The sequence below is a fragment of the Lutzomyia longipalpis genome, chromosome 1 (assembly GCF_024334085.1).
Source record: "Lutzomyia longipalpis isolate SR_M1_2022 chromosome 1, ASM2433408v1".
In the NCBI taxonomy this organism is placed as follows: domain Eukaryota; kingdom Metazoa; phylum Arthropoda; class Insecta; order Diptera; family Psychodidae; genus Lutzomyia; species Lutzomyia longipalpis.
In genome coordinates, this window is record NC_074707.1 from 328,736 (window position 1) to 351,672 (window position 22,937).

Below are 22,937 nucleotides of genomic sequence, written 5' to 3' on the forward strand. Positions count from 1 at the left end.
ATATTGCTTTAATTAGAATTAGAAAAGAATTATCCTGCATGTTCTTAACGTTAGTGTACCGTGATAGTCCAGAACTTTTTCCTTCATGACAAAAAAATAGCATGTAAATCCGCTATGGAAAAATAGTAGGACAGTCCAATAGAGTTTCCCACGATAGTTTTGCGTCATAAGAGAAGAAGTTGTTTATAGTGATGACTGTGAAAAAATGGCACACGGAATAGATTTTGGGATAAAACCCTTTTTATCGTCAAATTACACGTCTTTAAGCCAAAATGATATCACAAACCTCGTAAAGGCCATCATTAAGTAGTAAGTAGTGTGAAAATCTCGCAAAATAGCACGGATTTGGTGGTGAAAAGTGCAAAAAGATTTTGGTCGGAGCTCGCAATGGCGGCTGCGACAAAGAAAATTTTCACAAAAATTCATTATTTAATTGCGTCTCTTTTGCAGTGAATACGACATAATTGAACACGATGATGTCTATGATCAATTCTTCACATCCATGGCTGCCCTGGCGGCCGATGGGATCAGCGCGCAGTGCAATTCAAGTGAGTCTGGGAGCCCCCATTTCGCCATATTGCGTTTTTTTCTTTCGTTCGAGGGAATACCGTCAAGTCATCCAAGAGAAGAAGTTGCGGGAAAAAGGGGATTAACAGCTAATCCTTTGTCTTTTGCAGTTTGCCACTCGCAAATGGATCAAGTTACGGAAGCAACGAGTATTCTCATGCGTTTCCTACTGAATCGCCTTGAGAACTCCTCAACAACGGAATGCAAGATCCTCCTGGGGCCCCTGAAAAGCCTGTGCGAGGGCAAGAGTACCCTCAATGTGCTCGATACCACTGTGTTACTTGCAATGCTGAAGAATGCCAAACAACCGGAAACGACTAAGAGTCCACCACCGAATAGTGACAAAGATAGCCCAAAGTCAGAGATGAAGAGATCCCGCTCGGATCTCTCCTGTGTCATTATGCAGCAATTGACTACTCCCCTCATGAGCGGCACCTACACCTGGACTCCACTCAATGAGGAGCAGAAGGATTGCTCGGTAATTATTGAGAATATTATAACGAAGAAATCATTGAATTTTAATGTTTTTTGTTTGTTTTGCAGCAAATCTTCATTAAAGCCAACATTGCCTGCCTTCAAGCCCTCAATGCTGGCAATGTGATTCTCAATGTTTGTACGTCCCTACCGATTTTGTCACGCTACCGCATCAAGTACGAGGAGAGTGCACTTCAGGGGAAGAATCTCTACTTGCCCCTGACGCACTCAGAGGCAACAACAATCAAGAATACCCTTCCTCAGATGTCAGCAGATATTCTCATCTTGTACACGGCGCTCTCAATTCCCGCCATTGAACCCCTAACACCCAATAAGATCATTCAGTTGTCACAGTGTGCAATGTCAGCACTCTACTGTGCTGTTCTCTCATCCATCTACGGCAGTGTCCTCAGCTTGCCGAGTACGAGCTCGGGGAAATCCGGCCCACAGCAACAGCAACAAAGCCAGCCGGCAAGTTCTAGTGGTCAAGCACAAAAGGACAACACAGATGGGGAATCCTCCGACTACCATGCTGCTGTGGTGGTCAATAAAGCCCTTGAGATCTTCGTGAAGATTGGGACAATCTTTAAAAACTCCACCCGAAGTCATATTTATCACAATCACTTCTGCATGGGAGCATGGCTCCTCATAACTGGCATTCAGGGGGCAATGGGTGCCTCTGGATCTGGTGGGGTGAAGCAACAGGCTCATCATCAGGCCACACAGCAAGTTGAGGTAAAGTCTCGACAGCAGAAACGGCAACAAATGCAGCCACAGCTACAGATTCACGAGGAGCAGCAGCAACTTGAGGATTTGCAGCAGATTGAAGATGAAATACTCCTACATGGCGATACAGCTGAGGAGGGAATTCCCGAAGAGATGGAAGAACATCATCATCATACCGGAGAAGATCCCACAGAGCAGCCACAACAACCATCAGTGGGTGCTTCACAGCAAATCTCAGAGGAGAAGGGAAAGAGTCCCTCAAAGAGTGCAGAAGCGACTCTTCCGCAAATTCCTTCGCCTCGTGTGAATTTATTCAAAGTCCAACAAGGATTTGGTGTGTTGAATGATGCAATTGCAACACTCTGCCTTGTTTTGCTCACTGAACTCATTGATGACCTCAAAGTGGAATCACGTTCGGGGGATGATGAATTCTTCGATGATGAACCCCCAGAGGCGGCTGGATTTGACATTTTGGGACAATACACATCCCTCCAGCGTGTCATTCGGGTACTCACGAGTGCAACACTCCAGCAAATGCTAACCTTCCTCGCCACTGTCTCCTACAGGAAGGCCTGTGCTCTACGTCGTGCAAGTACCAAAAACCCAAATGATGACGAACCCATAAGTTTCAGTGACTCCACGACGTATTTCAATGAGACTTTTGTCTGCTCCCAAGATTCAGAGACGGAGGAGGAAGACAGTGAGAGCTATCTCGGTGAGGAAATTAATTTAAAGAAGAAGAGTTTTTCATGACTAAAAGATTTTATTTTTCTTGCAGGATTGTGGTTCAAGGAGACCCTTTCGCCGGAAGGGAATGAAGAACAAACAGAAGCAGCTGCTCAGGATGCCGGGAATGAGAATGGAAGTGGTGTTGTAACGGCTAAAGATGAGCCACATGAATATTTGGATCTTGCTGCGCAAATTTTTACCTTTTTGGATTCATCTCTGGGGGCGAATCATCACTATTTGTGCAAGTATGTTAAGAGTGGTTTGAGTGAGCAACAAATTGTCCTCCTGGCAAACATACTGAAGGATCTGGATCGTGATGCATCGCGGAGTGAGTGCGAAAATGGTGGATGTGCTCGTTGGCAGGGTGCTATGGTGCGATTTGCAGGATCTCTGGGGCGCTATTTGCACAATTTGATCTCTTCGGGTGTCTTGAATGAGTCCCTGCAGTCGTCGCTGTTGCTGCATCTTGGTGTGTCACCGTGGACAAATGATACAAATTGGCCACTACAGGTGTATCCGCGTACATTGGCGGTTCTCGTGCAAATTCTCCTCCTTAAGCCGTGTCAGGAGAAGGAAGCTGCCTGCCTGTCGGTGTGGCATCGCTTGGTTAATACACTCGTGCAGGGAGTTTGCTCAGAACAGCAGCAGCAGCAGCAGGGATCAGATGCGGATGGTGATGATTTGAATGTGGAACATACGCAGCTATTGCTCTTTCTGTTTCACACGTTGAATCTCATGCAGAAGAAATCAATTTTGTTGCTAACAGCTGGTGGGGTTATACGTTGTGCGGAAGTTTGTCGTTGCATCACCCCGGATAAGCCATTGAGGGATGGTCAGATAATGCTCCTGTCGCGTCTTTTGCTGTTTCTGGAGTACCTCATGAAGCATCTCTACAATCCACCGGCAAATGTTCTCGAGCAAGTACGTTGGAATTTATTTAGTGTGGTTACCCTTGAGGCTGCTCAAAAGGTTGATGTACTCAATAATCGGGCAAAATTGATTTCCTTCCGGAAGGACATTGAGGATAAATACAAGAAACTTGCACCGGAAGTTAGTGCCTCAACGGGGGTACGTCCGAAATTCTATACAATCACCCCGTGGGAATTGAAATTGCAACAAGAATTCAAAATGGATGGGTTAGCGTGGAATTTTATTCTCTGTACACCGGATAAGTTGAAGTATCACCTTCTAATTGATGCTCTCATTGATATTTTGTCCGTGACGGATATTTGCACGGGGAAAGTTCCCTTCCAGACATTGTGTGCCGTTCAGTATTGCTTTAGTTTGTCGTGGAAATTGATTTTGGGTATGGCCCCATCGACACCACATGTGGAGGATTTGATAACGGATAAACCACCGAATTTGCATTCACTCATTTGGTCAATAAGGTGCATTCAACCTGTTTCACATTCGCATTACTTAATTGTGAATAGTCTCGTGAAGCAGGGGATGTATACGCAATTTGCTGAAATTTTGTGGAATAAGGTGACAGAGCATGCGGCTGATGTGAGAAGTCGGATGAATCAAACAATTATTGGGCTTGATCTCTTTGCAAAGAACTTCCAAAGTGCCTCACCGAGGTTGTCAAAGGTCATCCTAATTGATGCTTTACTGTCTCACTTGTATGCTGTGTACTGGGCTGAATCAAATTCAAAGATGAAAGTAGAAAATAATGCTTCAAGCAGTGGCGCAACAACAACAACACCCACAAGCACTTCAGTTGTTGTTACATCTCCGGAATCTCTCACAGCGGGAGCAGTTGGTGGTATGAGTGAGAGTGAGGCAGCATCAGGGAAGCATCATTCATGCCTGGGGAATGTAACACGTGATGAAATGGTTGGAACATTGCGGCTGAAACTTCTCGATGTCATTGATATTTTGCTGGATTTCCTGCATAAGACAACGGTGAAGAGTCTCTGTGGTCAAATCCCCATTCAACTGATGGAATCCCTCATTTCCATTACGAGCTCCAAAACAGCCTTTTGCTCGGACATAACAAATCATTTCTTGAGCGTTCTCACTGGACAGGATAAGGATGTTGTTAATATCATTTGGACAATGGAACTAACACTCAGCACCGAAGGGAATTTGAGTCAGAATATCAATCAACCCGTTGAAATGCATACCCTTGGGGTGATTGATGCCCATCTTACGGAAATATCAAAATATTCCATCTATTCAATCCTCATGTCACTCAAGCATACACTCAAGTCTGCCCTCAAGGTCTTGTCGTACCTTCTACCGCTTAACAAATGTGATCAACTGTTGCAGAAGCGCTTGGAGAATATGCTGATTCCTCTAATTTTTGACATTCGTACAATGTATCTGTATGAAACGGCCAATGAATGCTTGGAAATTCTCCTTGGGGAAGACTACACGTCTGATTCGTACCAATTTCTCTCCTACAGCTGCATCCTCAAGCACACCTACAAGCTTGTCATTGATTATTGCGAACTATCAGCGGGTGGAACAACAGAAATGAATCTCGATGAGACAATTTTGCATTATGTTTTCAAATTTTGGGAATCAATGCTGGATAAACAAATGGGAATGAAGGCAATGCATGAATTCTTCTATGAATCAAAATGTGGGAGTTTAGTTAGTATTCTCCTGTCATTCTCCAACACAAATATGTCTCAGGTGTACTCCACGAAGGTCTTGCAGTTCTTTGAGAAACTCTTCCAGGCATCCGAGAGGCCTGAAGCGCAATTTAATTTGAATGAATTGTGTCAATCAATTGCGGAATTGGGTACATGTGATCCGGCAAAGCTAAAAACATGGCTGAGTCATATTCTCTTGGGTCCGGGTGGTGGTGTAACAAATGCCGGGATGTCCAGCAATAATTCCAGCAATGTGCAAACACCAACGAATGTTGCAACGACGGCATCAGCTGTGGCGAATATTGCTGAACAAATTGTCCAGACATCCAATGATAACGTCGAAGTGGTTGATATGGAGATTGATGATGAATGTGTGGGAGCATCGGGTGGTGGTGGTGCAACGAGTGGTTGGCAACAGGGTGCGAGTATTACGACAAATCGCAGTGAAACACCCAATGAGGAATGCCTGGAGAAGAATGGGCGTCTCCTGCAGACACTCACAAAGTACATTGTGAGTGAGACGCGTCTTTCCCCATCAGTTTCAGGGGTTCTATTCAATGCCCTCATACAGATTGCACAGAATCTCCTTTGCCCGGCACAAGATGCCCTTGAATTCACTGATCTCCTGCAGGTTATGGTAACCCTGGCTGATGCGGGACACGGAAAAGGGCATGCGGTACTCTTTAGTGCTGCAATTGAATGGCTCGAAGTGTCCAAGAATCACGTGCTGGAGAAATCACTGAATAAATTGACGGCAAAATCGGGTGTTGCCCTGGAGAATGTCTCATCATTGTTGCAGTACATGAGTGATTTGCTTCAGGGTTTGGGCTCAACGGGAAGTAGGGCATTTAGTCCACCGTGGGAGGAGGATAATCCACCGGATATGGATGATTTTATCGACGATGTGGGGGCTGATGATGAAGATAGCGTCGTTGAGGATTCCGACGAGGACAGCCTTGGCAATAAACTCTGCACCTTCTCCATCACACAGAAGGAATTTATGAATCAACATTGGTTAGTTACCTATACCTAATGTACACTAACCTAAAAAAGTTTCTAGGCAAGGCTAAAATGGGGTATTTTTGAAGGCAAATTTCCAGTGGTTATATCTAGATTTCAAAAGTTTTATTAGTTTTGAAAAGGTACATTTCTCACTTTTCGAAAACTGGTAAATTTTTGAAAATCGGTCAACCCGTTATTTCTTGGCAGCCATTTTGGTAAAGCTAGTTAAAAGTATTTTTTTTTCACAATTTTTACAAATTTTCACTTTGACCGTTTGCATCTCGGCCGCTAGTGCACCGATTTTGACAAATAGAGTATAGTTGGAAAGGTAATTTAATTTCCTTTCCGAATCTAGATAGTTTTTGAAAATCGGTCAAGCGGTTAGGTCGTGGCAGCCATTCTAGTGAACCATTGTGAAAAAATACACTACGCCTGTGGTTGACCGATTTGGACAAACTCGGATTCAAATTGTAGCTAATAATGCCCTCTCACTTTTAAAAATGTACTGGTAAGCTGACCAAGCTTACGAGAGCTGTGTTTCTTTCAGTATACCAATTTTGTGAGAGCAAACTAGAGCGTAAATTAATTTAAATACGCGCAAAGTCGGGAAAACTTTAAAAATCATCCCCCAAGAAATCTTTAAAACCCATATCTCAAATTCATAAATTTCAAAATTTTGTGGTTATTAAAAATGTTGGACGGAAGGGTGGGGGGGGTGGATTTGACCTCATAATCGCATTTCTTCCGGTCGATATTTAATCTTTGCCGTTTACCGCAAGTCTCTATCTATCACCGTTCTCTTGCAAATAAACTCTGAATTCCGGACGGACGAACGGTTCATCCCAAGTTTGAGCTCGATCTGACGACTTTCGATTTTGCTCGGTACACAAAAGCTGTGTCTGAAAGAAATACAGCTAATATTGATTTTTAAGCAGTTTTCTACAGATTTCAATCAGATATCAGACACAAAATCTACTTGTAGAAAAGAAACTTGAAAGTTAGAATGAGTGGTGACTTCAGAAGTCTATATCTCCGGTTCTACATCACCTAGAACGGTTATCGATCTATCGTTGGAAAGGTCTCAATGTCTTCTACAACATACTAAAAAATCGTGGCAATCGGACGAGTAGTGTAAAAACTATAGTAGTTTTGAAAAATGTGGAAATCACGGTCCTAATATAAAAAAATATGACCTATGACTTCTAGCGGCCAAACCGGTAACTGTCCCGGGCTGGGACCACCTGGCTTTTCTTTCTAGTGTCCCAAAGAAGATTTACTGAGATTTTGATCCTTTGCATTTTGCTGCATTGTCCTTTGCCTTCAAAAAAAAAAAACCCTATTTTAGTATTGTCCGGAAATTTTTTGATGGTAATGTACCTCTTAATTTCGTTCTCTTAACATTAAAAAATAATTTTTTTTCTCTTTTATTAGGTATCACTGTCATACGTGCAAAATGGTTGATGGTGCTGGAGTTTGTTCAGTCTGTGCTCGTGTTTGCCACAAGAATCACGATATAAGTTATGCCAAGTACGGGAATTTTTTCTGTGATTGCGGAGCAAAAGATGATGGTAGTTGCATGGCACTTAGTCCACGAATTAATGTACAAGAAACCACAGCAATGTCCGCTGCAGCAGTAATGGGACAGAATGTTCTGGATGCAGATCACGTTATTCCAAGTTCCCTACGGAGGCGTGTATCGAGCCCACAGCCATCGATGGCAAAGGATAGGGGAGGAGGAAGTGGGGAGAATACGTATGGTAGTTGTGAACGTGAATATCACATGGCAAAGGTGATTGATGCATCCAAAGAAGCTCTAAATAATCACGAGCAGTGGAAGGCTGTTGTGAAGTTTGTTTTGGATTTTTTTGAATTAATTATGCCCGCTGTGAGGGAGAATTGTGCAAAGTATTCGAGTGTTGGATGCCATTTGAGGGCTAAAAATGCCCTTGAGCGTTTGCACCATCCGGACAAGACATTTGCAATAAGTGATCAAATTATGGTGTCAACAATGGGTTCACAAGAGGGGGCATTTGAGAATGTACGGATGAGCTATTCAGGGGAACAAGGGCAGACAATTCGGCAGTTGCTTTCAACGAATCTCGTGAGACGCGTTGCACTGTGCTGCCTATCATCGCCCCATGGGAAACGGCAACATTTGGCGGTGTCGCATGAAAAGGGGAAGGTGACAATTTTGCAGTTGTCAGCATTGCTAAAGCAACCGGATGTGGCAAAGAGGAAGTTAACACTGAATCGTCTTTCATCTGCACCAATCCCATGTACAGTGCTGTCGTTGGCTTCAAATCCCGCCAATGAGGACTTTTTGGCCGTTTGTGGCCTCAAGGAATGCCACATCCTTACATTTACAGGTAGCGGATCACTCAGTGAGCACATTGTGTTGACGCCACAACTTGAAACGGGGAATTTCATCAAGAGAGCCATTTGGTTGCCGTCGTCACAGACAAAATTGGCCCTTGTAACGGCGGATTTTGTGAAGATTTACGAATTGGCTGAAGACACGTACAGTCCGCAATACTACTTCCTCGTACCCAGCGGGAAAATTCGTGATTGTACGTTTGTTCATCAGGAGGATCAGTACTATATGCTCCTAATGGCGTCTTCGGGGTACATCTACACACAACCACTTGCCAATGAGAGTCTTGCAAAACATGGGCCATTCTATGTGACAAATACCCTGGAATTGGATCATCCACACATAAAGGATGTCAATGGACAAATTGGTAATGGTGGTGTCTCCATCTACTACTCCCACGTTCTGCAAATGCTCTTCTTCAGCTACACACAAGGGAGGAATTTCATGGCACCCCTTGTGGATGTTAATGCGGGCGTAAAGTGTGTCGTTCAACTCCAAACGGGTCCCAATACGAAGAACTCATCAAAGGGACCCCTTCAACCGCTCTGTCAATGGACAGAAATTCCCGGACATCCTGGTTTAGTTTGTGCAATGATGCAAACATCCAATAATCCCGTTATCTTCATGCTCAAACCCGATAGTATTGTCATGCAGGAGATTAAGGCTACATCGTCAAAAGCTAAAATTATGGATATGGTTGCTATTCGGCATGCTGTATCAGGTGTTGAAAAGACCACACTTATTTTACTCTGTGAAGATGGGAGCTTGAGAATTTTTTCAGCTCATCCCGAAGGTACAGGCTATTGGATGTCACCGGAAGTTCAACCAGTTGGTAATCAACTCTATGCATCCTTCCTCCCCAAATCAGCAAGGCGCAATAAGAGGAATTCCAACAAAATGGCAGCCCTCAATGCTGCAGCAGCTGCTAACAAAACGGGTGGAGCAATTGGGCTAACACAGCCAACATTCCCAATTGATTTCTTTGAGCATTGCACCCTTATGACAGAAGTGGAATACGGTGGGAATGATTTGTTGCAAATTTACAATACAACCCTCCTGAAGCATCGTCTAAATTCAACGGGATTGTACGTTATGTCCAGCAAAGCTAATGGTTTCACACTGGAGGTGTACAATAATGATCCAAATATGGTAATGACGGGTGTGAGGATTCTCATTGGGAGTCAAGACCCACAGAGAGCACCCACAGCGGTGACACTACACGGACGTACAGTTACGACAATTGTTCAACGTCCACGATGGTTTGATTTGCCATTAACACGCGAAGAGAGCTTAATGAGTGATAAGAAGCTCTGTGTGGCATTTGGGGCATCACAAGATCCGGAAAATGTTTGTATGTTGGACAGTATAAAGATCTATGGGAAGACAAAGGATGTCTTTGGTTGGCCTGAGGAACAGGATGATGTAGCAGCTGCAGCTGCAGCTGGTGGCTCATCAGGGCAGGCAATTGGTGCACAAACAACAGCTTCGGCGGCATCAATTGCAGCCGGAAATGCCATTGATGCGGAATCGAATTCCGTTCAAACGATCACAACACTCGATCGAATGGTATCCACGATGCTTGAAGTCCTTGACAGTGGAATAAGCTTGATTGGTGGTGTAAATGTTGATGAGGAGATTAAAGCAAAAGCCGTGGATGTTTCAACGGCTCTCCTTATCTTTCCAACACCAACAATTGTGCAAAATCACGCCAAATGCGTCCTGGCGTCCCTTCATACCAATCGTCAAGCCTATCATGCGTACAAAGATAAGGAAATCCTCACAGAGATCAACAAAGAGCTCAATGCCATGTCTGAAGTGCGTGATCCCAAAAATATCGATCCTGAAGCATTCTATCGTCTTGTCCTCATGGCACGTGGGATTGCCGTGACACGTCCTCAAGCACTTTGGAAGATTTGTGGGGAAAATAACTTCCAAATGCTCCCGAAGTTGATGAAAATGATGAAGACACTCCATCAAATAACACCAACTGATGAACAACCAACACCAATTGTTAAGCGTGGCCTTAGTCACACGGAAGCCATTGTGCACTCAATTGTGGAAATTATCTTTGCTTTTGCGCTGACTGATCCGGAATTTGTGGGCTTAATGACGAAGTTCTTTGTTGAATTGCTCCTTGATAGTGGCATGACAATTAGTCATAGCACAAAGCAGGCCCTGATAAAGCTCCTTCGGCCACGTGTTAAGCGACGCAAGGTGCTCATTGGAAGTCCACCGGGGTGCTCAACACCAACTCCTTCATCAGCTCCACCTCCGGGAGTTGCTCCTATTGCATCTACATCATCTGCAGGAAGTTCCGGAGGAGCAGCAGTGGCTGGTGCAGCAGCAGCAGCAGCAGCTGGAAATGATGATTTGTATGCAGCTGTAATGCAAGAAGTTGATGCAATTGAGGGAATTGGATTGGAAGGTGCAGGAGCAGCAGCAGCTGTCAATCCCCAAGCATTGGCATCACTTGAGGCACTCCTCGGGGGGATACCGCAAATGTTGGATTTGCAACAGGATGCAGATGATGATGCCATCATGGAGATTGCCATTGCATTGAGTCTCCAGGAGCATGATGGGAATTTGAGTGGATTGCAACAGGGTCTGGCAAATATTCAGGGTCTTCGCGGGAGAACTCTGCAGAGTCTGCAGGCACTTGCAGCAGCTGGCGGTGTTGGTGGATACAGCAAGTAAGTAACAAATCGAAATAGTTTTCTTTGAAGCAACTTGAAATTTGTACAATTTTTTCCCGGAACTGTTGGATGTGCTTCCCGGAAAGTGCTATAAGTGGCTGAAAGTTGTACATTCATCCTGCCCAATGCATCAGGAAGTTTCTAAGGGATCTTAGGAACATCCCTTTCAACACCCGGCTGATCCTTGATTTCATTTAGGGGTCAAAATCTGTCCATTTAGAAAGTCTTCTCTGCAATTGCTTGAAACATTTTTATAGATTCAGATTTTGTCCTGAAGATGACATAAAGGATCAGCCGGGTGTTGAAAGGGAGGTTCTTAAGATCCTTTAGAAACTTCCTGATGCATTGGGCAGGATGAATGTACAATTTTCAACCACTTGTGGCACTTTCCGGGAACATATCAAACCTTTCTTTGATCTATTTATTTAATTTTACTTAAGTTTTAATTTTAATTTAATTATTTCCAGTGATCCGTCAGCATCTGTTGGTGGTTCTGACGATGAAGGCTCCAATGCTGCCACTGATGGTTCAACGCTACGCACATCACCTGCCGAACATGCCGGAAGTGGTGGGTCTGAGAGTGGTGGGAGTGGCGTTGAGAGCATAGGCGGTACATCTGGACGTAGTAGTACGTATGGTGATCAACCAAATCAATCACCACCACGTGAAGGAAATCTCCCACCACCACCACCACCGCCATCATCATCATCGTCACAAGCAACAGCAGCAGCAACAACAAATGTCCAAGAGAGTGTCATTCAGGAAGATCCGGAAGATACAACAGAGACGGAGAATGCAGCCAAATTGCACATTCTACGGTATTCAATTCTTGAGAAGATGATTGATAATTTTTGGGCACTTGATTGGGTTACGGGAACACAAGCGGTGTCCTTTATGCAAGTAATCCTTATGCTAACATCCGATCTCGATGGGAGTCAGGAAGCAGATCAGAATGTTATGCAAAAATTGTTGGATGCATTGATTGAGAGACTCGAAATGGTTCCATCGACACAGGGTGTTCAGGTAAGGAGGAAAAAATGTTTTTTTTTCTTTGAGCAAAAGCTGAAATATTTAAAAATAAATTCTTTCAGATGACAACAAGGACAGCAAAGACAGAAGTTCAATGGCTTATTTTGCGTATGTTGAGTGTTTTTATGGGTAAAGTGAAATCAACAACAAAATCTTCATCATCATCAGCTGGAGGAGGAGTACCTTCAACATCATCAATGGCAAGTGGTGGTGGATCAACAAGTGTGGCTGCTGCTGCTGCACCTCCAGCACCACCACAACCACCATCAAATGATAATGCAACATTTGTAGCATCAGCAACGGCAAATGCACTCATGAAGGCTGGTGCAATCCCGTACTGTTTGGTCCTTTTGGAATCCTTCCTACCATATTGGAAGAATGCATCGGCAAATGAGGATATGCCATCGAGTGGAGGAGGTGGTGCAACACTGAATGCTCCAATTGTAACAGTTCCCGGTGGGCCACCGAGTAATAAATTGCTAAAACCCACACAGTATGGACCCGTACCGGATATGCAACCATTCCACGTAACACAGACTTCCTGCTGCGTGGATCCCTATGAGAATTATCAGACACTAATCACGGAGATGGCTGTAAAGTTGCCCTATCAGATACTTAAGCTGTCATCGGGTCATCCATCGGCGTATGATTGGTACAGAAATATCTATGAGTACATGACATTCATTCTCTGTGAGTACATGCTGTACTGGCAGACACCCATCCTACGGCGACAGGTGCGTAAGCTTTTGCTATATGTGTGTGGGAATAAGGAGAAATATCGTCAAATGCGTGACATTCATGCCTTGGATACGCACATGAAGGCCGTGAGGAAGTGCACGGCGGAAGCTACTGGAAGTTGTGTGGCTGTATCACAGAGTAGTGGATCCGTGAATATACCCACCCTTGACTATGATGCCCTTGTTGAGCTCACTGAGCATTTGCGTGCTTGTCAGGAGATTGCATCAGTTCGCACGGGGAATTGGCAACATTTCTGCATTCGCATTCACACCGATATCCTTCCGTGTTTGCTACGTATAAGCTGTCAGCAATTGGATGAAGGGGTATCACCGATTATTTTGCAACTCCTCCAATCTGCTGTGTGCAATGCTGGTGCAAAGAATGCCGTTGAGAGTCGTGCAATGGTTAAGGAGCGGCGTGATCGAGAAAAATCTGAGGAGTCTGAATGTACGGCTGATTCGAAATTTGACCCGGCTCTCTGTATGGCACTTGTAGATCAAATTTTCACACAAGTTCAACCACAATTGCTGACAAAATTCATCCGACTCTTCCTCCTGGAGACAAATTCAACGAATCTCCGTTGGCAGGCACACAGCCTCATTTATGCATTCTACGAGAATAGTACAGCCGCACAAAAGGATCAGCTACTAAATCATTTGTGGAGCTTGTGGCCACTGCTATCGGCATATGGGAGACGTACAGCACAATTTGTGGATCTCATTGGTTTCCTCACGCTCAATACAAAATGCTCAACTGAGCGTCTTTTGCAGTACACCGAGCAAGCTGTAGTAGTTCTCAGGCAACAAAATGAGCTTCTCTCACGTCATCCCAATGCACCAATTTACACAGCTTTGGGTCAAGTACTCGAACTTGAAGGGTTCTACTTGGAATCAGAGCCATGTCTCGTTTGCAATAATCCCGAACTTCCAATGGCAAACATTAAGCTGTCATCCATTAAGATTGATTCAAAATTCACAACAACAACAGTTATAGTTAAACTCGTACAGAGTCACATCATTTCGAAGATTACCCTCCGCATTGCGGACTTGAAGAGAACGAAAATGGTGCGAACAATTAATATTTACTACAACAATCGTACAGTTCAGGCTGTTGTGGAGCTAAAGAATCGCCCAGCAATGTGGCATAAAGCACGCAAAGTGACACTCTCTTCGGGGCAGACTGATGCAAAAATTGATTTTCCCCTCCCAATAACAGCGTGCAATCTCATGATTGAATACGCTGACTTCTATGAGACAGTCACGGGGTCGAGTGAGAGTCTCCAGTGCCCGCGATGTAGTGCTGCTGTCCCGGCAAATCCGGGTGTTTGCAGCAATTGCGGTGAGAATGTCTATCAATGTCACAAATGTCGTGCAATTAACTACGACGAGAAGGATCCATTCCTCTGTCATTCATGTGGATTCTGCAAATACGCCAAATTTGACTACACCATCTTCGGTAGAGCTTGCTGTGCTGTGGATCCCATTGAATCGGCAGATGATCGTGCCAAGACGGTGCAAACGATTCATACGTCTCTCGAAAAAGCAGATCGAATCTATCGGCAGCTACAGGTGAGAGGGAATGTTCTTCAAAAAAAAAAACTAAGGGGTAGATTCTTCAAAAAAAAATCTTTTCTTTCAATTCGAAAATTATAAGATTTTCAGTATTCTGGGAATTTTTTTTAAAGATTTTGGCAGTTTATTTCTTCTTTTAATTGTGTTTTTAAAAGAAAAATATTGCTTCTCCATGAGGGGGGGGGGGGGGTCGTCTCTTAGGCAAATTGTTAGAATTTGCACATTTTTAATGTTGTGATTTTTGGGGTTTTTCTTAAACTTTTCCGCCATCTTGTGATTTTCCTCAAAACACAAAGGTAGGCTTTTCTCAGGATCTACTGGATGGATTTTGCAGGGGTAAAAAGCAAATGAAAGATTAAGCATCAACAAATAATGTACCGGAAGGAATTTTTGAATTTCCATTCAGAAGCTATGAAAAGTGCACAAGAATATTTTTCTACTTTTCTTAGCTTTAAAGTCGAAATTCCAAAATCTGTTCTGGTACATTATTTGTTGATGCTTCCTCTTTCATTTGCTTTTTATCCCTTCAAAATCCATCCAGTAGATTCTGAGAAAAACATACCTTTGTGTTTTGAGGAAAATCTCAAGATGTTGTCGCACGTGAGATGGCGAAAAGTGATTTTCTTACTCTTCTTAATATTCAAATCTTGTCAAAACAGTCAAAATATTCGACAGATAAACAGCCCTTGTTGATTAATTTATTTATTAAAAAAAATAAAAATTTTTTAGGCCAATAAACAATTCCTGGAGCTTCTTGTGCAAAAGATTGCTGAACATAAATTGGACAGGACTTTTGATGAATCTGTTGTTGTGAGTCTCGTGAGTTCGTCTCAGGTGAACAAAGTGATTCAGCTTCTTGCGCAAAAGTACTGCGGTGAATCCAAAGGTTCCTTTGAGGATCTCAGTAAGATCATACAGAAGGTTCAAGCATGCAGAAGGTGAGAGATTGTAATTGCTGGAATTTTTATGCTTTGAATTGTTTCTTAAATATTGATGTGCTTCCCGGAAAGTGCTATAAGTGGCTGGAAGTTGTCTAGGAATCCTTCCCATTGCATAAGGAAGTTTCTAAGGGATCTTATGAACCTTATTTGCCACATCTGGCTGATTCTTGATTACATTTAGAGGTCAGTCTGTCCATTTAGAAAGTCCCAAGATCTTGACCCAAAGATGACATCAAGGATCAGCCGGGTGTTGAAAAATGAGTTCCTAAGATCTCTTAGAAACTTCCTGATGCATTGGGCAGGATCACTGCACAACTTTCAGCCACTTGTGGCACTTTCCGGGAAGCACAACCACCTGTTGTACAGAATAAATAATTTTTTTTTGTTCTTTCAGGGAGCTCGTGGCCTATGATCGTAGTCAACAGGATGTTCATACAGCAAAGAATGATTCAACACCAAATGAAATTCCCGTAGCTGTTAACAAATGCTACGGATGTGCTTTAGCTTCAACGGAACATTGTTTAACCCTCCTGCGTGCTATGTCATCGAATGTTGTTTGCAGCTTTGGGTTGTGCATTCAGGGGCTTGTTGAGGAATTGGCACAGAATAATTTACGTCGTGGTACGGTGCAGATTCAAGATGAAGTCCGTTCACTCCTCTGCCTCCTCACGCGTGACAACAAGGATGCAACAAAGAGTTTGTGTACATTGATACATGATCGCGTGAAGATGGCCCTCAGTGGGACAGTTCCATTGGCAAATCTTGATACGGCTGTACGGCATGAACTTGCCCTTCTTGAGGCTCTTGTGGCACAAGATGACACCCTGTGGGAGGAGAAGTTGAAGACTGTGCTGCATTTATTCACACTTGCGTGTCAAGATAGTCGGGGACCAGCTGTTGTTGTCATTCAGCCGTGCTTGCGTATCATTGAGACGCTAATTAATCCGGCAGCGCCCACGAGTAAGGCTAATAAGAATATGACAATTAAGGATTTGTACACAATTGCCTGCAATGAGGGTGTTACGGTGAGTTTCCAAGAATGGTTAGCGGGGAATGTTGATCATACGTATGAGGCGTGGAAGAAGAGGATGCCACCTGTTTGTGATGAAGCACCACCATGTTCACCACCACCCACAGCAGCTGCCACCAATCAACAGCAGCAGCAGCAGCAACAGCAAACCAATGGGAAGACAGTTCAACGAATGTTCCGGATGATTTTGGAACAGAAACGATCACAATTCCGTCGAAGGTATTTGTATGAGAAATATGGGAAGCGTTGGAGGAATAAAGTCCTTTGCGGGGGTGTGCAGCAACCTCCGTTGGAATTACTCCCGTCATGGTTGCAGCGGATTCTCTTCAATCCAAATAGTCGTATTGTCCGGAAGATGGCTTGTACCCTCGTGACGTCACTTTGTCGTTCTGTGGAGACAAAACGTGAAATTCTCAACCTTCTCACGGGTTTCCTGCGTTACATTGGTGATGCGGGGGAGGCATGTGCTGAATTTATTTCATTGTACATTTCACTAGCTGATGAAACACCATGGAGGCAGTATTTAGCCCTAAGGGGTGTCCTTGTTACAATTGCTGATCTTCTTGCTGTGGAAATTGAGAAAATTCACCGCTTGGAGGAGACTACGCTGTCATCGGATCTTGCCCAGGGGTATGCTCTACATCAACTTGTTGAATTGATGGCAATGTTCCTGGAAAATCCACTAATACGTCAATCGTACAAAGGGAAATTACTTGGTTCCGTTCTCCAGGGGTACCTGTCATTAAGGAAATTAGTGGTACAGCGTACACGGTTAGTTGATGATGCACAGGAGAAACTTCTGGAAATGTTGGAGGAGATGACAACGGGAACGGAAGATGAGACACGTGCCTTCATGGCGGTACTCATTGAGACGGTAGATAAGACCCCAATGAATGACATTAAGACACCTGTTTTCATCTTTGAGCGCCTCTGCTCCATCATACATCCCGAAGAGAATGATGTGAGTGAATTTTTCCTCACGTTGGAAAAGGATCCGCAACAGGAGGACTTCCTGCAGGGAAGAATGCTTGGGAATCCGTATCCATCATCAGCAGCTGGTCTTGGGCCATTAATGCGTGATGTGAAGAATAAAATTTGCAGTGATTGCGAATTGGTGGCACTCCTTGAGGATGACAATGGGATGGAGTTGTTGGTGCACAATAAAATTATCAGCTTAGACTTGCCCGTGAAGGATGTTTATAAGAAAATTTGGCTAGCTGAAGGTGGTGAACGGGATAGTATGCGAATTGTTTATCGTATGCGGGGGCTATTGGGTGATGCCACGGAAGAATTTGTGGAGACGCTGAATAACAAAAGTCAAGAGGAGGTGGATAATGAGCAGTTGTATCGAATGGCAAATGTTTTGGCTGATTGTGGAGGTCTCCGGGTGATGCTTGAGCGAATTGTTAGCCTGCAGAATATCTCAAGATCCCGTTCATTGCTACAAGTTTTGCTGAAACTCTTCCTCCTGAGTGTGAAGGTGCGTCGATGCCAAGAGGTGTTGTGTCAACCGGAATTGGGAGCAATTAATTCCCTCCTAAAGGTACTTCAGGTGTGCCTACAGAGTGAGAATGATAGTCAACAATCAGCTGTGACGGAACAATTGTTGGAGATTATGGAGACAATCCTATCAAAGGCAGCCAGTGATACATTGGATTCCTTCCTTCAGTTCTCCCTGACCTTTGGTGGCCCTGAATACGTCCAAGCACTCATTTCATGCACCAATTGCACAAATGTCCGGAATAATCCATCAGTTTTGCGACATTTAATCCGCGTTCTAGCTGCCCTTGTGTATGGGAATGACATCAAAATGGCCCTCCTGTGTGAACACTTCAAGATGACGTTGGATTTTGGGAAATTCGACGGGGAACGTACGTCTGAGGATGAATTCAAGATGGAACTCTTCTGTGTGCTAACCAATCAGATTGAGCACAATTCCATCGGTGGTACCCTCAAGGATTACATAATTGGCTTAGGGATTGTCGAGAGGGCTCTCAATTACATCACAATCCATGCCCCATGCGTCAAACCCACTCTCCTACGAACGGATTCGGATGAACTGAAGGAATTCATATCGAGACCATCACTCAAGTATATCCTACGCTTCCTCACGGGTCTAGCCACAAAGCATGAGGCAACACAATTGGCTGTTTCCAAGGACATTATTCCCATTGTACATCGTCTGGAGCAGGTGTCGAGTGATGAGCACGTTGGGAGTCTTGCGGAGAATCTCTTGGAGGCACTATGTACGGATCCAGCTACGGCGAAACGTGTGCAGGAGGAGCGGGATTTCACGCGGGCTGAGAAGAAGCGTCTTGCCATGGCGACGCGTGAGAAGCAACTCGATGCCCTGGGAATGAGAACAAATGAAAAGGGTCAGGTGACAGCGAAGGGATCTATTTTGCAGAAAATTGAGAAATTACGCGATGAAACGGGCTTAACGTGCTTCATTTGTCGCGAAGGGTATGCGTGTCAACCGACAAAGGTTCTTGGGATCTATACATTCACTAAACGTGTCCCTGTGGAGCAATTTGAGGTGAAGCGCAAGACCCCAGGCTACACAACAGTGACGCATTTCAATGTTGTTCACATTGATTGCCACATGTCAGCCATACGCTTGGCCAGGAGTCGCGATGAATGGGAGAGTGCTAGTTTACAGAATGCCAATACACGTTGCAATGGGCTACTACCCCTTTGGGGGCCGGAAGTTACGGAATCCGCCTTCTCGTCCAGCATGTCACGGCACAATGCCTACATGCAGGAATGCACGCAGAGGTGTGAAATTAACTTCCCCAATGCAATTCATGATCTCAAATTGCTCCTCATGCGCTTTGCCTTCGAGAAGAGTTTCCACGAAGATGCAGGAGGTGGTGGTCCGGAGTCAAATATGCACCTTGTGCCATATCTCGTCTTCTACGCCCTCTACATTTTGCTGTCGTCGCGGTCATTCTCGCGGGAGGAGAAAACACTGGCAACCTTCCTGGCGCAGGTGCCGTCGGATAAGTGGTTGGAGTGTGCGTATGACGTTGAGGGGCCCCTATATCAGATAACCCTCTCCCTGGCACTTCATACCCCCAATTTGTGGGCACAGCACAAACTCTACCACCTGAAGCGCCTTCTGGCAATTGCTCAAGTGCGTCATGTGAATCCCAGTTGTGTTACAAAGAGTTTAGCAGCTGGGGATCGTGAGGAGAAGGACTACACGGTGTACAAGCCGTACTTGATGTTTTGGGCACTTGCGGATCTCATCTACAGGCACTTCTTCAAAACGGTGACAACGCCCAAGGAGGAGGATTGGCCAATCTCACTCTTTGACTACCTCCGGCGCAATGATGAGGCTATGCTCAAGTCATCGGACACAGTTCTATCCACCTTCACCGAAGAGTATCTACCATGCACATCCCTCATGGAATTTTGTGATGTTGCTGGTGAGTGTAAATTGGGGGTCTCTTGAGCAAATTGTTGGGATTGAAACATTTTTGATGTTTTCATTTTTCTTGGGGTTTTTCTTAAATTTGATTTTCCGATGTTGGTTACATTTGAAGCCTAATTTATAACACAAAGTTAGGTTTTTCTCAGAATCTACTAGATGGATTTTGATGGGGTAAAAAGCGAATGAACGAGGAAGTATCAACGAACAATGTACCAGAACGGATTTTTCAATTTCAATTTCGAAGCTTAGAAAATTAGAAAAATTTTCTTTTCATTGCTTCTAAATGGAAATTCAAAAATTCCTTCAGGTACATTGTTCGTTGATACTTCCTCGTCCATTTGCTTTTTACCCCATCAAAATCCATCTAGTAGATCCTGAGAAAAACCTACACTGTAATTCAGATTTTAGTTATCATTACTAAAACTGGCACTGACTGGACTTTAGTAGAGAATTTTAGTAAAGAAATTTTTACTAAAATTTTAGTAGTTGCTCATTACGAAAAATTTTAGTTCTCTCAACAGAATATTTAGTTATGGCTAATAAAATGTTTTACGTCTGTATATTACTAAAGTTTGGGAATGTCAACAGAGGTTTTTGTTGATAAAACTATTTATTCTAAATTCTTCGATTACTAAATTTTAGGAATGAGAACAGAAATTTTCATTTACATGACTATAGTTGTTAAAAATTCTTGGATTACTAAAGTTTAGCCATGCTAACTGGAAATCCAGTTTGTTTGACTAAAAAAAATTAAATATTGAATTTTGATTTAAAAAAATAATTTTTTATTTCAATTTAATTTATATTACATTGTATGTAATAGTTATAATAATTAACTAGGCAGGTATCCCGTTTTGAAAAGCCTTTTTGTTCAGTGAAGTTCGGCAGATTCATGTGAGTGTCTTAACGTCATTTTCTTCCAAAGTACCCTTTCAAGGAATCGCGAAAGTTCTGTTCTTTATGTCAGTTGGCGGAATCTGTAAATGAATCACATAAAAATTAATTTCCTAAATTTTCTGATGTAATAATTTTTTTACTTTATATATTTTATGAAAAATGTATTTACCTTTAAACTTTATTTCTCGTGATTTGATTTCCTCTGTCCTATCTCAATCAATGTTTTCGATCTATCCTGGTACAGACAAGACGGCTTCGATGAGATTATGACCCATTTTCCGGTTGTTTATTGTAGTCTGATTAACTGCAAGGTAGTAAAATCATAGAATTTGCAAATAATTTGATAAAATTAATGGAAGTAACTCATACAGAAAATACAGTACCTTTTCGTGTTTATCCTCTTCGTTCAATCTAAGTTTCCAAAATTTGATTACGGGTTGACAGCGCTTGATATGCGCTCATTCGGTAAAATCTGTTAAATTAGAACAAGAATTAATATTTTGGATTTTATAAATTGATAAGTTTTTGGATGCAATATATTTCACGGCAAATGTGTAGGTACTTACCTTTACATTTTAATTTTTCCCATTGGATTTCCTTTATCCTGTTTCAATTATTATTGGGGATGGGCAGACCATTCAGGTACAGACAGGAAGGCTCCGATGAGAATATGATCCATTCCTCTTCCTGTTTTACTGCAAGATAGTAAAATCATATAATTAGTTGGTTGAATTCAAAGTTGATAATTTTATTTGTTGTAAATCAATTCGTAATATAAAGAATTGTTATTCACTTAAATTATACAATACCTTGTCATGTTTATCCTCTTTTTTTAACAATCGGCTTTTCCACAATTTTCACTCTCAAAACTACTATACAAATGGATTAAATTTACTTTTCACATATCACATTGATTGAAGACAAAATATTTTGCGTACTTTCGATGGAAAATTCCACAAAGAACTGAATATTGTGAAATACTTTAGAGGGTGCTAAGGAGAAAAATTTGTGTGTGGGTAAGAAAGGGTGAGAAAAAATAAAGCCTCCGGTATATGTGTTGTATGCGTTCTTCACACAAATCTTCTGCATGCATTTTTTTCGGGACCTCGGCACCCCAATAAAACAATAAAAAAAAGTTTGAGATGCAACATCTTGCATTGGAACAAAGACAATATATAAAAGATATTACGTCTCTTATATTTGCGCAAATTAACTTGATCAGAAATAATTGTTATCAAATGATATAGAGGAAATAAAAAAACCTAATTTTTTGCTAAAAATTTAATTGGTTTAAAAATGTGTCAATTTAGTGATATCAACTAAATTTTTGATTGGCGTGGCGAAACTTTTGTAAACGAAGAAAAAATGATTGTAGTCATTAATCCTAAAATTCTAGTTGACATAACTAAAGATTTTTAGTAGTTATGTCTTTACTGGAAACTTTAGTAAAGAATTTGACTAAATTGCCTACTAAACTTTAGTAAAAGAGCAATAAAACTAAAAATTTTAGTTACTTTCACTAAAAAATTCACAGATAAATAGAATTTTAGTAAAGGTAACATAAGACTTTAGTGATTCCAGGCAACATAACTAAAATTTTATGTTATAATTACTAAAAATTTTAGTAAATGTTTCATTACTACAGACTTTAGTAGCAGTTTACTAAAAAAATGAATTACAGTGTACCTTTGTGTTTTGACGAAAATCTTAAGATGGCGAAAAGTGATTTTCTCACTCTTCAAAAATTAAGCTTTAGATGTGGCTAACATCGAAAAACCAAGTTATAGAAAAATAAAAATATTTAATTTCCATAATTTTCATTTTTTAAACAAATTTTTTGTTCTCTTTAAAGGTCTTTTGAATGACATTGAAGATCCCAAAGCCTTTCTCGAGGAGATTCTAGCATCAATGCCGTAGTAAAGTGCTGTTCACGCCCTATTCACAAGAAGAAAAATATTCAACGTGTATTGCAAATCATAAATATGTTCTAATGGTATAATGGATTTATTAATATAAAACCTATAAAACAAATTATTTCACATGAAGTTCAATAAATTATAATCGCTTTCAATCACATAAGAAAAGGTTTTTTCTTTTTATTTATTCTCCAGATGTTTTCTTTTTTATTTTTTAAAT

The 22,937-nt window shown here is 42.3% G+C and overlaps 1 protein-coding gene and 1 long non-coding RNA gene across 3 annotated transcripts; one reads left to right on the forward strand and one right to left on the reverse strand.

The window, feature by feature from the left end:
- The first annotated feature begins 164 nt into the window (after positions 1-164).
- LOC129797195 (protein purity of essence) lies at positions 165-22,885 on the forward strand. Its single transcript, XM_055839549.1, has 11 exons — positions 165-309; positions 451-548; positions 678-1,045; positions 1,111-2,482; positions 2,546-6,110; positions 7,530-11,159; positions 11,630-12,185; positions 12,254-14,497; positions 15,230-15,438; positions 15,836-19,899; positions 22,654-22,885. The coding sequence occupies exons 1-11, from the start codon at positions 206-208 to the stop codon at positions 22,716-22,718; spliced, it is 16,275 nt and encodes a 5,424-aa protein (XP_055695524.1). The 5' UTR covers positions 165-205; the 3' UTR covers positions 22,719-22,885.
- Positions 20,296-22,159, reverse strand: LOC129797216 (uncharacterized). 2 transcript variants are annotated; one of them, XR_008751310.1, is made up of 3 exons: positions 21,185-22,159; positions 20,971-21,105; positions 20,296-20,881 (listed from the first exon to the last, which is right to left on the reverse strand). It is a non-coding gene; the product is annotated as an uncharacterized LOC129797216 (long non-coding RNA). The 2 variants fall into 2 exon arrangements; XR_008751311.1 differs by having other exon boundaries at positions 20,971-21,273; positions 21,368-22,158.
- Positions 22,886-22,937: the final 52 nt, after the last annotated feature.

Bases quoted from the DNA above. Each gene is read 5' to 3' on its own strand.
- LOC129797195 (XM_055839549.1), top strand. From the start codon at position 206: ATGGCACACGGAATAGATTTTGGGATAAAACCCTTTTTATCGTCAAAT. The intron at 12,186-12,253 runs GTAAGGAGGAAA...AAATTCTTTCAG, and splicing joins CATCGACACAGGGTGTTCAG to ATGACAACAAGGACAGCAAA. The intron at 19,900-22,653 runs GTGAGTGTAAAT...TTCTCTTTAAAG, and splicing joins GGAATTTTGTGATGTTGCTG to GTCTTTTGAATGACATTGAA.